This window comes from Malaya genurostris, chromosome 2 (genome assembly GCF_030247185.1).
Source record: "Malaya genurostris strain Urasoe2022 chromosome 2, Malgen_1.1, whole genome shotgun sequence".
Classification (NCBI taxonomy): Eukaryota; Metazoa; Arthropoda; class Insecta; order Diptera; family Culicidae; genus Malaya; species Malaya genurostris.
The window spans coordinates 193,673,291-193,686,687 of NC_080571.1; the positions used below are offsets into that span (position 1 = coordinate 193,673,291).

Consider the following 13,397-nt stretch of genomic DNA (forward strand, 5'->3'; position numbering starts at 1 on the left):
TGAAAAAAAGTGAAACATTCTCCGAAAATTTTCATTTTCATTGGTGAGCTAAAATTATACATTTTAATAAATTTGTTTTCTGATTTTCTTTATACTTGGCATCATTGCTCACGTACCCTGCAATTTTTTTTTCTTTTCACAATGTGCAGGTGGCAACATCAAAATCAGTCAATCAGAAACTGGTCCATTTTGGAACAAAAGCAGCTCCCCCAGATGTCAGGTCTTGTCTTAGGTTTCATGTAGAGTGACTATAATTTTCTACCCATTTGACAGCTCTTGCTGAAAGTATAATTTCTAAGCAAGTAGCTCCTCTACATTTAATTGTAGTGTTATTATGTCAATAAAATTCCGTGTACTATTTTATTCCGATGTTTACATGCATGAATTCCGGCGCCATGCTTGATTTCGTAAGAAAATTACTAATACCACCAAAGCCGCCCTATCTCGCCACCAGTGTAGATTCGACACCGTGTATGGAAAGTACCCAAAAATCGGTAGCTTTCTGGTTTCATGTACCGATATCATTCCGGAATGATACGAATACTATTTTCCTATACTGTTGATTCAATCTTGTTTGCGCTGGGAACCCTTCGCTTGTCCATCATTTGTGTCATTGATCAGTACATGTATTCCAATGATGTCAACTCAGCAATATCAAAGAAAAATGGGTGTAGATTTGATGACCTCTTTTATTTTTAATGAAAATAGACAAAGTTTGCTTAAACCGTAGCAAATTGTTTGTAAAAATATAGCTTGTTCAAAACGTACAGTGATTTTAGGCTTAACAAAGTTCGTATTTTCTAAGGAAATTTGAAAAGAGTGAATGCTAAGACTTGAAACCATTTTTGTCTGAGTGACGATTCTTCACCAGGATGTATTTTTCGATAGGATGGCCAAGAGTGATAAATTGTTCGTATAAGAACATTCGTAAAATAGCTTGTGACCGGGTAAAGATTCTTTTCACGATTCTTACCGATGATACACTTGCGATTTGGTACACAAAGGTAGGTATTTTTGTTCCGGTTGCGAGAGTAACCGTGAATAGTGCAACTTGTTAATGAGAAAATGAAAACACCGTCTTTCAGCCTTGTGTTCCGATAGCAGCAAAGGTACGGAGTCTAGAATGTGTAGAAAAATACGGACACAATACTACGGTCGAATGGAAACCGGATTCTAGTATGTTACTAGTGGTTACAACTAGTGGGACTTTATTCATGTATACATTGATTGTAAGTGATGCACCAAAAGGAGTATACAGTCAGAATGATTCTCCATTTTCTAATCTACGGCGAGATAGTGCCGAATTATTTCTAAAAGAGATAATACCTTCCCTGCGATTATCATTGGTAACAAAATTCAATGCATCTTTATCTATTTTTTGCTTGCATACATCACAACTTTCTACTTTCTTACTGTTTTAAGACTCACCAACTATCGTTATACGTGCCAATTTCCTGCATCTCCTGCATAAATGTCTCTCAGATAATGGTAGCTACAAAGAATGGACGTGTTATTCGACTTAATTGGAATGGTGTAGAAGAACGCGATTATGCCTTGGATTTGAAACGGATACCATTCAGTATCAATCAACAGGTTAGCTACGGTAGGCGGAAACTTAAATTAAAGACGATCGCACACTTAATAATTGTATCTTACAGCTGTACCAATATTGGAAAACCAGACGTACATTGAGTCCATTGATTATTCTCCGTTGCTATGCGGATTTGCAATTACGTTAAACGATGGAAGGGCAGCTTTTTTAACTGCAGGAAATACAAAATTTGATCCTAACGTGAGTGGTTATTATAGGTGTTTTCACTGGAAGCTAAACTCAACCCAGTTTCGACCCTAGCTTCTGTCAAATGCATCAGTCTTTTGACAGCAGTGGGAATTGGAAGTGGATTAGTTTTGGATTGTAGTAATAACAGTGTATGAATGTTCAACATAATTTTACATATTCTTCCCGGTTTTACTGACAGCAAGTGCAAGGTATCTGGTGCCAGAACGTAGACGATGCAACATGTGCTGTAATCAATCACAAATATCGTTTGATAGCGTTCGGACGACGAAATTCGCAGACAAACATGTATGTCATAGACGACATTGCTGGAGGTTTAGAGCTGTCTCACCGTTTGGTTCTAAGTGCTAAAGATTTTCCCGGTTCCCCGGGATATGTTAGTGAAATTAAATGGACTCCAGACGGATGCGCAATAATGGTGTCCTGGAGTAACGGTGGAATTTCTCTATGGAGCACTTTTGGTTCTCTTCTGATGTGCTCGCTAGGCTGGGATTATGGTCTACATATAGATTTATCTAAGAATAATCCATTCAATATTATTAGTATGGTAAGTTACTATCACGCTTTAAGAAAATAAATACTACAAACAGAACTATTTTTTAGGATTGGTCAACCGAAGGGTATCAGTTGTTTATGGTGCGTCAATTAAGTGAAACAATCCCATCCGAAACCGATAGTACTAATTCAGACGGTTCGACATCGTCGTCTTCAGCTGTAACTATGAATCCTACAACATCTATTAACAGTAGCAAAGAAATAAATGAGTCTGTTCATAAAACAGCGTCGAAACCGAGCAACACTTTTATCACAAAGACGATGTTGATTCAACTCGATTTTGTAAAAAGTATTTTAACGATCAATCCGTGCATGGTAAGTATTATTAAAGTGTATTTTGCCAATTTGAACAAAAGAGATAAAGTTTCAAATATATATCGTAGAGTTACAACTCTTACCTTCTGTTACAAGGAGACGATAAGCTGTATATCAACCATGGAGATGTACTACAAAATATATACCATAATGCTAACGCGTATTCGCCAGATGGTGCATATTCTGAAAATACGCAATACGCTATGTTATCAAAGCGTGGTAAGTGCGCATTTTCAGATATTGAAAGTATATTTGTATGTATTACGTTTTTAGATTTGGATTACATGAGAAATGAGGAAGACAATAATTCAGAAAAATATGTACAGGTCAACAGTATATTGTCAGAAAGTAAACACTGGGTTGTGTTAAATCTTCCAACGGCTTATACGGCATCGAACTGGCCAGTTAGAGTAGGTAGTCATTGAGTACATAACGAAGTGGCATACTGAATTTTTTGTTAATTTTCAGTATAGTGCGATAGACTTTTCGGGAACTAATGTGGCCGTAGCTGGCCGAACAGGAGTAGCTCTCTACTCGTTCAATACTCGAAAGTGGAAGTTGTTCGGGAATGAAACTCAAGAGAAAGATTTTGTAGTTACTGGTGGACTGTTATGGTGGAATGAATTTGTCATAATGGGTGAGTACATGAAACGACAAATCTGCATAAAATTTTCAAAACGACGAATGTAACAAAGTGAGATTATCTTTGTTTACTTTCTCTTTCGATTATTGTGAAATATTTCTGCTTTTCTAGGTAATTTCTTCAGTACAGATTAAAAGATGATAGCTTTATTTATTATTATCGGTAAATAATTGGAGGGAAGGATTGCTAAGAGTACCGTAATAATCGAAAGAACATTTTATACAGAAATGTAAATTGAATTACTTTACGGCTGACTAGCAGTTCAATAAACCTATAGTAGTCTCGTAGTACGACATAATTAGGCGAATGATTCGACTCCCAATCAACGAATGTGATAAAATTTGATACAATGTTATCACTTCGGGTCTAAGAAGCAATAAGACAAAAAATAGTACGAGAAAATTTTGCAATACTGCTCAAACAGCAACGCGAAAATTTGAATCGAATGCATCAATTTTCTTATTACCCTTAGAATGAATGGATCGAACAGAGACATCGGATCTCACTCTAACTTATGGTTTATATGGAGTATATGTGTTGAATGGTGGAGCTGAGATAAATGATGGTGCCGTTAATATTGTTAACAGTTGTTTATGGAATTGTTTCCTAGGCATTAGCACAACCTTTCGACAGATTGCATGATGCTGTCATGGTTCTAGAGCTTTTCTGTATCCGCATTTGTACATGGTGAAAGGATCAATACACATCTCCTGGCCTACACCATTGTTCAATTGGTCACAACATAGACTAATTCATCTAGTTAAGAATTGAAAATGCATATACTGGATCCAAAAATGAGCGCTATTCAGCTGCCCGAACTTAGACGACACTCAATCGAACGTTGTTTATGTAATTGTTAATCTTGTACATTAAAAGCCTTGGTATTACATTCCTGTAGTGGAATTTGACCTTCTGTTTCAATAGACTTCGCAGCCGATTCAGAGTGTACAGAACCATTGCATGGCTGGTGCTACGATTCTACTGACACTACAAATACTGTACATTGATGACCACATGAAATATCATTTTCCAGTACAAAATCGGATCGGTTGGCCTTTGTTTTATTCCGTGAAAGATTGAAGTCGAACTTAGATGACACTCGATTGAATGACCGTTTAAAGCCAAAAACGGCATCATTTATTTCGTAGTTGGTGCGGCATGAAGGAAATCAAAGAAAAGCGTTGTTGCAGAGAGCTCGAGGACGAACATTGATATTAATTTCACGAACAAAGTGGGGCAGTCAATCCTATCGTTCAGAACATCTGGTATTATTGAAGCACGCGACAGCTCCTGTCTAACTTGCAGAAACCGCAATCCAATAAGCAATCCGCGTCTTTCATAGTTCGGTAGTTGATGAGAATTAGAAGAATCGTACAAATCTACGTTGTATCGACTCAATTCTATTAACGCCAGTGAACAATATAGGAATTTCAAGCAGTAAACATCCGTAAAATGCTTAGTCATCCTTATCACGAATCTAAAGCAGCCCTTTAAAAAAAAGATCCTTGATACCGACGTGAATCCCTCAATATAGTATTAGAAATTTAAAGGCACTTTTTTCTCGTAAACGTAATGATCGAGCATTTGTCTGGAATAACGGTCATGTGATTCAAGACCGAGATCGGAAGATCATGTACCATTTTATTCATGATGCTTGAGACTCTGTTCAAAACTAAATATAGGAAAAAATTCGAAAAAAAAAGAATTTTTGGAAAGTTTGAAAGAATTAAACCTATTTTTTCCTTTTTTCTGATCTATATGAGTTCTAAAAAAACTATCGAAGCAATTTTAATCCTATTGAAGTTTGCAAACTTCCTGAAGATTCTGTTGAAATTTGAGCGATAATATTATGTCTTTGGCAGAAGCAATCAAATAGACAAGTGTCCAATTCTGCTATCTCTATTCCAACCATTAACTCAAACGGTAGGATCGGAATTGAAGCATACGTCTTATATGAGAATGGAATAATTTCGACCTTAGTTGGAATGTAAAATGAGGAACGACACTAATGAAACCAGACTAATAATATGCCTCTTTATTGTCGTTCCAAATGCTATTGCATTGTTTTTGTTTTGCAGGTTGTTATTCACTTATCGGATTTCACGATGAGTTACGGATTTATTCAAAAGATAATAAATTGGACAATCGTTTTGCGACTATAACAAAAATGAACGCTCCGGTTATGTTAATTAACCTTTTCAAGGATCAACTGGTAGGCAATTTCAGTTATTTTTAGTTGTTATGTTAATTTGTTGCCTTAATGTTATCGTATTATTTCAGATTGTTTTCACGGCTGACGGCCACGTAACAATATTCCTACTACTAGAGAATGACGGCCACCAGGTAGAGTTGGAAAAAATGCACATTTATGATATCAAAAATGTATGTATTCATCCGGCGTGTGTAATATCAGTGTTGATGACAAACTTACGAAACGAAATGGGCTCTAAAGCAAACTACGATAACAGTCTATCAGAAACATTGATTTTGAACGTTTCCGGTCGTGTTCTCATGGTGCAAACAGACTATATGGGCAATGCAACTTCTCAACTCGCATCGACTTGCTTAGCATCATCGGTTGAATGCATCTGGGTATCAGATTCAAACAAAACCCATATCAAGGAATCTCTTTGGTTGTATTGTGGAGGTCATGGAATGCGAGTATGGTTGCCAGTTTTTCCACGAAGTGGAGAAACAGGAGCAAGAAGTCATAGACACACGTTTATGAGCAAGCGGATAATGTTATCATTTGTTTTGAAAATATATCCCCTGGTAATTTTGTTCGAAGATGCAATCATACTTGGGGCGGAAAATGATACTATTCTCTACACAAGCGACTCAAGTTTATATTTTTCACTACCCTATTGCTCTTTGAAAAGAACGGTAAGTTGTTTGATTTTTTTTAAGTAACCTTCTCACACTTGTGTATTACATTGCAGAGTCAAGTGTATCTTCATCAGATTCTTCGTCAGCTAATTAGACGAAATTTGGGCTACAATGCTTGGGAAATAGCGCGTTGCTGTACAAATCTCCCTTATTTTCCACATTCCTTGGAGTTGTTGTTGCACGAGGTGCTTGAAGAAGAAGCGACTAGTAAAGATCCTATACCGGATGCTCTCCTTCCGAGTGTGTTAGAATTTATTCAGGAATTTCCAGTGTACCTCGAAACTGTTGTCCAGTGTGCTCGAAAAACAGAAATCGCTCTGTGGCCTTATCTTTTCTCAAGCGCTGGAAAACCAAAAGAACTTTTTCAACAATGCATGACTTCCAAACAGCTTCAGACGGCTGCAAGTTATTTGATAATTCTTCAAAATCTTGAGCCATCAGCTGTGAGCCGTCAATATGCAACTCTGCTTCTGGATACTGCTTTGGAGCAGAGAAATTGGCCATTAGCAAAAGATTTAGTTCGTTTTCTAAGGGCAATTGATCCGAACGATGTTGAATCGCCCCGCTCCTCATACGTGTTTGGCACTAAGTTTGGCATGAACACATCTGGTCCCGCCGTATCCCCGAATGCTGAGGACTTGAGTCTTATATTGGGCAGTAGCATGACCCGCGGCAGAAGTTTTTCAACTACGGCGAATCCAAAGTCAAACGAAGCAGTGAATAATGCAACTATAGTTAATAAGGAGAAAAACATTATATTTAACAATTCCACCGGCAGTAACGTGGATTCCGTTCTAGTACAAAAACGAAAGAAAAGTGTGCCAAATACTACTAAGGAAAAGTAAGTAGGACATATTGAATTTTTGAGTAATGTCAAAGAGTGTATTTGATGAGTTTGTTTGATTTATGAAATTTCATATGACGATACCAAAGGGAAAAGGGACAATACGATAGACCTTTCTTAAAATTACAAACAATAATTCTCGTTTATCGGATTGTTAGTGCAATGAGCAAAATATAATTTGTAACTCTCGCAAAAGCTTATCGTACCATGTGTCATGATCACATGTTGATGTTTTGATATTGTATATTGTCAAATAATAGTTCATTTGGTATTGAAAATGTCTTACTCTTCACTATACGGCACCGGGTGTCAATAAAAAAATCAAACAAGTCGCGTAACGTTTTTCTATCATAATTTTCAGCGATAATAACTCAGTCATATATTGATGAATTGATATAATTTAACAATACATCGATTCGGAAACATTTAACTTAAACATGTATGGTAACGTCGTTTCAGTATTTCACTAGCATACTATTGAAAAATTGGTTTGAAACGACCTATTTTTTTTTTTTTTTTTTTTTATTAATGACACTTTACCATCTTAGTGGCATTCGTGTCAGGAAACGACCTATGTTTTCACGAATCAATCAATGTATACCATTTTGATGCCATTCGTTTGTTTTCTCTCGCACGACCGACGGTTTCGATCGTTGCTTTACACCTCGCATTTCATTCAGTAGCAGTTCTGTTTCGATCGGTGCAGGCAAAATTTAGTCGGTGGCTGCCTGCGAACGTAACAAGTAGCTTGTGTAGTGAGTGGATGACAAAACTGAGTTACATCCATTGAGCGAATGGCTGTAACTCAATTTCGTCATCCACTCTCATCCAAGCGAGCAGCTGGACAGTCGCATTTGTTTGTGTGGATGCCCTTTGTCTTCTGCACACCGTGTTCACTTGAGTATATTAAATACCGATCAGCTATTGATTCTTCGGTAACTAGCAGGCCTATTTGAAACTATGGACGACAGATTTTTAGAATTTGAAGCGCTTCTATCTCGATGATTTATTGATGAATTTGCCACATTTACTTTGATTCAAAAGCATTGCTTCAATATTGTACGTTTAAAAATAGAGTGATTTGACGACGGGGTCGTGTGCTTATTGTAATCTTCATTTACGAACGATACGGTGGCTTGCAAATGGGTTTAGGTTAGTTGTGTTATGAAGATTTAGTTGTGTTATGGTTTAGTTTAGTTGTGTTATGAAGATAATCATAGATACTTCTTTCTCATTAAATGTGGCCAAACACAATAAGCCTTTAGTTACTATTATTGAACCAAACAATAATCATGTAGCCTAACTGAATGTATGGAAATTGATATAGTCATATGAAGCATAATATTGGTATTGAAACTGGTTGAAATTCGTATTCGCTATTTATAATACGAACTTATAAAAATTGGACTCAATTAACTGATGTTTGAACCGGTCAATCAGAGCACGCCAACCAGCTTGATTGTCGGATGTCAATGATTATTGTTTTCGATACTGTTTCAAATCTCTCCATGTGGGTATCTTGGAATGGGTTCGATGAAAAGGTTTCAAATTTGATGTTTCAAGTCACTATTAAACCCAAATTGGCGACTTATACTTTAACGAGTTTATTGCAAATTCTTACGATATCATTATTTATGAAACGCCATGAATTGATGTCAAAAAGTAATGTTTGGAGCTATTTCCAAATCTAAGATAACGACTCTCGGTGTTGTCAAGTAGTATTTGAAAATTGATTTTTAAAAATCAAGATGGCGATATTCATAATTCATAAATTTCACATTAGGTTTGGCCTCAATATTGGTAGTGTATTATATTCCAAACTTTAATTTTTAACTACAAGGCTGCAAATAATCTGCATCTCGAAGTTCAATTACCATATATTAAGAGAAAATACTGGATACAAACCGTTGTTTATCCATGTAGACCCTGAACTATTGTTTCTGATATTACCCACCGCTGATTTTACTATTAAAAGTCAGAATGAAACGACTCGTAATAATGTTCGTTCAAACTAAAAAGAGTAGAATATACAACGATTTGTACTTCGAATATCGTACAGCATCAGTGATTCCAGTTTTTTTTCTGATGTTAATCTGTATTGAATCGAAATATACAATCGACATTTACTACTTATGGGATAAATGCAGTTTATCAAAAAGTATATTTCGGCGCAAATTAGATTGTAGATTTATGATAAGGAAAACTGGGGAGCAAAATTTTGCTTTAATTTCACATTACAAAATTATAAGATTATAATTATGATTAATTCTTAATTTCAATATTTTGCTCACAAAAAAAAACTTTTATGAATATTATTATAAATACCTCTTAAACTTACTTGGCCTTGATAGTGTTTCACAATTATTTACCTATCTTTCAAATTTATACCTGTACCATGAGAGATTTTAAAATTGCATTTTTAATATCATCATGATCGGTCGTGTCTCGTACTAATATTATCATTTTTTTCCGCAGAGACTCAGCAAGTGCCGAAGATTTTTTCATCGATGTTATTTTGCAACGACATGCAAGACGGTTTCTCCAGCTGAAGAATTTGGAAGATTTAGGTCGGATGAGTGCTACGCTTGACTTTCACCTGGTTGGTTGGCTTACGCGTGAAAAAGATCGAGCTGCACGAATCGAAGATTTCGTGTTAGCTCTCAAGACATTGCACGATGAGTTGGAATGGCCCAAACCGTGCTTAGATCTGAACTTGATTAGAACAGGACCAATCAGTAATCAACCTGAATCTCCAGCTTCGAACGTTTCGAACAAATCGACACTCGACGTTGCTCAACGAACGGAAGACTCCGGATACAATAGTTTATCATTAAATAGGATACCAGAAGGAGTCATTATTGAAGATACTAGCAATACTAATACAGTGGTTGACCCATTGATTGCTATGTCAGTTGCGAAGATAGAAGTAACAACGAATGAAACTAAGGATTTATCGTTTATTGATACGAAGGAAGCAAACTTGTCACCAATGAACGATAACATCAGTGTTAGATCAGATCATGTTATCACCAACTGGACTGAAGATGGATGTGGTGCTTTGAATCTGGAAATTGAAGACAGCTTCAATAGAGCATTGGAGAACATTTCTAAGAATAATGGGCGCTCCGACCGAGGAAAGCATAAGTTAGAAATTAAGATGCGATATTTGTTACAAATCTTCACTGAAGCCAATTGCTATGAGTTTTCATTATTGTTATCTGTCTTATTGTTGGATGTGGCTTCAGTTTGTCGAATAACGAATGCCGCGATACGATCAAAGTCATTGGTAGTATGCCGTCAATTGAGAAATGGGTTAAAAGATATGACTCGGTGGAGCTTTAATGAGTGCTTAGGTTACAGACCGTTTATGATAGCCCTCCAACCGCAACTGGCTGTGCTTGACAAATTTGTGATTCAACAAGAAGCAATTCCATCCTTAACTACTGCAACCAATACTAGTGTGCAATATAAGCTAGCGAATGTGTCAAACCTGTCGGATTTAGGAGTTATATCGGAGACTGGCTCAGCGTCTGTTCATTCTGGTAACACAGAAACCAATTCTCGTATAAGGCATACGAACGTTGTTCCTGATATAGTAGATGGACGTGTGCGTCATATGCTCGAGAAAAAGAGTAGTACTGTTTTGGAAATAAGTTACAACAAACGAGATCGTTTGACTAGCACAGGAAGTGGGGGAAATAACGTAACTAGCGCTAGCTCTGCTACAAGTATTCCGAGGCATCCAGGTGGCTTTACGCGGTCGGTTTCAGATCTAGAGGTAGAAAATATTCGTAAAATGGCTTCCGGGAAAGCCCATGAACGAGATTCGATTGGTTCATCGCCGATTATTGAGGAATCAGAACGAAGCACTGGTTGTGTACTGATGTAGATATAAAAATTAAGTGAAAGTTTAGTTGAAATTGTATTTATTTTTAATTTTACTCTAGCAAACCAAGCCACTGTTCACAATTCCACTCACGAAATGTACTCAGATGAATCCAATTAAATGATACTATTTGATCAGTTAATTCATTCTATATTCAACGCTCGATGATGACATACTTTCGATAGTTCATGTTGTAAAAATCCCACGGTCCCCGTAACCGACCAACTGCACTATTTGCTCATAGACTACCGATTTCGACAAATCTCTACTGGTTTGAAAGATGCTGTTCGATCAATAAATGATCAAGTTTAAATGTATTATTCCATTCCGGTACGAATTTATGAAATTGTTTTATAACAAAGTTGTGAGACTATTTTAATGAGAAATGGGAGGCATTATCACACTATTTAGTGACGGAGCGTTTTTCCTATTTTCCTTTGTATATTAATTTTGTCTTTCTCATATAGAAAAGCCATGCAATCACTGTGGAAACCGACTTTCAACCATTCGACTCAATTCGTCACAAAATGGTTGTGTGTATCTCTGTGTGTATGTGACAATTAATATTCTCAGAGATGGCTGAACCGATTTTCACACACTTAGATTCAAGTGAAAGGTTCTAATGTCTCTCTTTTCCTACCGGACACGATATTGAAGATAATCAAACCTTAGACTTTCAACGATTTGTGTTTTATTATTTATTTTTATTAAATGATCAATAACGACGCTGGCTACGACCAAAGGCTGTGCTACTAAGGAAAAGGAAGGAATGTTAGTCCGATACTCGTTGTTTCTAGAGACCGCGGGTACCACTGTATCTCCACGAGCATCACGGGATAGGAGATTTGTTAGTAGGGAGGGAAAGAGATCCGGATATGTTTTGGTAAACAATATGATCTCAACAAAACCTGATTTTCGATACTTAGGAGAGGTATAAGTAAGAAAAATATAAACTATCTCCAAGGAACGATCTCACCAGTATCCCTTTTCTCCTGCTCACTTTGCTGTCAGCAACGCGAGATGAAACACGACCACGGAAAGAATAAAAAAAAACATTGGCTCCGCTGCGAGCCAACCCTAGACCTTCAGTCTGAATGACACGATCGACTTGTAAACTTTCACATATTCCATAGAAATCCGCCAACACCGACAATGACATGCAGACGACGCTTCGATCGGTTAACAGGTTAACATCGTTGAGTTTTCGGGCGGTAAATTTTCAGTTTCCGTCGCTTGAGCATCTTTAGTTTCGCGAATCAATATTATTCAATAAATAACACTTTCACTACTAAACACACACTTGCTATACCTGCACTAATACTCAAAATAACTATTTCAACCTAATTTTTAACTATACGTATCAAACAACACATTGAAATTATACTTTTTTGAGAGCAGCACCAGGACCAGGCATCGCACTCCCAACTCTCTCCAATGAAAAAATATTTCATTCTGATCATTAATTATAGTGACAAAGTGTTTGTTTTAATTCCAGTTGTTTGGTTTACCTTCCATGACCAGTGTCGATTAAACCAATTATCCGAAAACAAACAAACTAAGCGAAATACTGCACTTCTGTTATTTTTGTATATGAAATTCTAGCTAAACAGAATACTGCATAAAACATGCTTCGTGATTGGATCAAGCAGCAGTTTTCATTGACATCATTACACTATCGGTCGGTTGATTGGAAAAAAATTCATATCATCGCGAAGCATGCAATTCTGATGCATGTATCTTTTCAAATAAACTTCAATCCATTGAAATTCTTTCTGTATTTTATCGTGTTGTGTGTATGATGATGTATGACGTGTGTGTGTCTACCACCTATTGTTGCAGGATTACCATTTACAGCACTGAATCGTCTTTCCTAAATTCTATTTCAATGCACTACCGACTATAACCGTGATCAGCATCCCACTTTATAAAGGATCAAAACGACATGTCAGATGAGGTCGACAAGCAATCGTTTTGCGCTTATGGGTCTAGAGGAATGTAGTTCCCTTATAATGACATGATCACTCGTCGTGCAAGCCGTTGTGGTGACAGGCAACCCCGATAGAGATGAAGAAAAGCCCGCTCAAATTCCTACTCTACTCTCCTTGTCCTTCAGGTGCTCTTTGGGGTCAACCCTACTCCCTGTATCTTGCGAAATATATAATAATAGAGTGTATATAATTTTAATTACATCATTAACCTCGAAAGCCTCTCTGCAGAGTTCATTATTTTACCTTGTATTCCATTCCATTTCCTTGTTCTGCGTGTTTCGTCATTTTTAGTGTATAAATGAGTTTTCTCCACTGTTGTTTTAAAAGTCTATTCGCACTATGCCGGGACGGCCGATCCGGGACATTTTTTCTTATCGGCGATGACTGAGCTGCCGGCGTGTGCATGTGCGAAAAACTCGGCATGGAATATCGGTGACAACCAAATGGATTTTATGCCGACTCCGGCATTGAAATACATGCAC

General features: G+C 36.9%; 1 protein-coding gene across 2 annotated transcripts; it reads left to right on the forward strand.

Moving 5' to 3' along the window:
* The first annotated feature begins 613 nt into the window (after window positions 1-613).
* LOC131433013 (guanine nucleotide exchange factor subunit Rich) lies at window positions 614-11,069 on the forward strand. Of its 2 annotated transcripts, none has more exons than XM_058599723.1 (13): window positions 614-1,004; window positions 1,086-1,346; window positions 1,423-1,603; window positions 1,659-1,792; window positions 1,980-2,345; window positions 2,402-2,668; window positions 2,737-2,887; window positions 2,942-3,078; window positions 3,137-3,305; window positions 5,390-5,523; window positions 5,592-6,194; window positions 6,251-7,038; window positions 9,517-11,069. In XM_058599723.1, the coding sequence occupies exons 1-13, from the start codon at window positions 873-875 to the stop codon at window positions 10,928-10,930; spliced, it is 4,737 nt and encodes a 1,578-aa protein (XP_058455706.1). In that variant the 5' UTR covers window positions 614-872; the 3' UTR covers window positions 10,931-11,069. The 2 variants fall into 2 exon arrangements, with proteins under 2 accessions (XP_058455706.1, XP_058455707.1); XM_058599724.1 differs by having other exon boundaries at window positions 1,086-1,229.
* Window positions 11,070-13,397: the final 2,328 nt, after the last annotated feature.

What these genes read in the sequence shown, in the direction of transcription:
- LOC131433013 (XM_058599723.1), top strand. Translation starts at nt 873, where the DNA reads ATGTATTTTTCGATAGGATGGCCAAGAGTGATAAATTGTTCGTATAAG. An exon ending in CATTCAATATTATTAGTATG is followed by an intron (nt 2,346 to 2,401) that starts GTAAGTTACTAT and finishes ACTATTTTTTAG; the next exon opens with GATTGGTCAACCGAAGGGTA. An exon ending in ATTGCTCTTTGAAAAGAACG is followed by an intron (nt 6,195 to 6,250) that starts GTAAGTTGTTTG and finishes ATTACATTGCAG; the next exon opens with AGTCAAGTGTATCTTCATCA.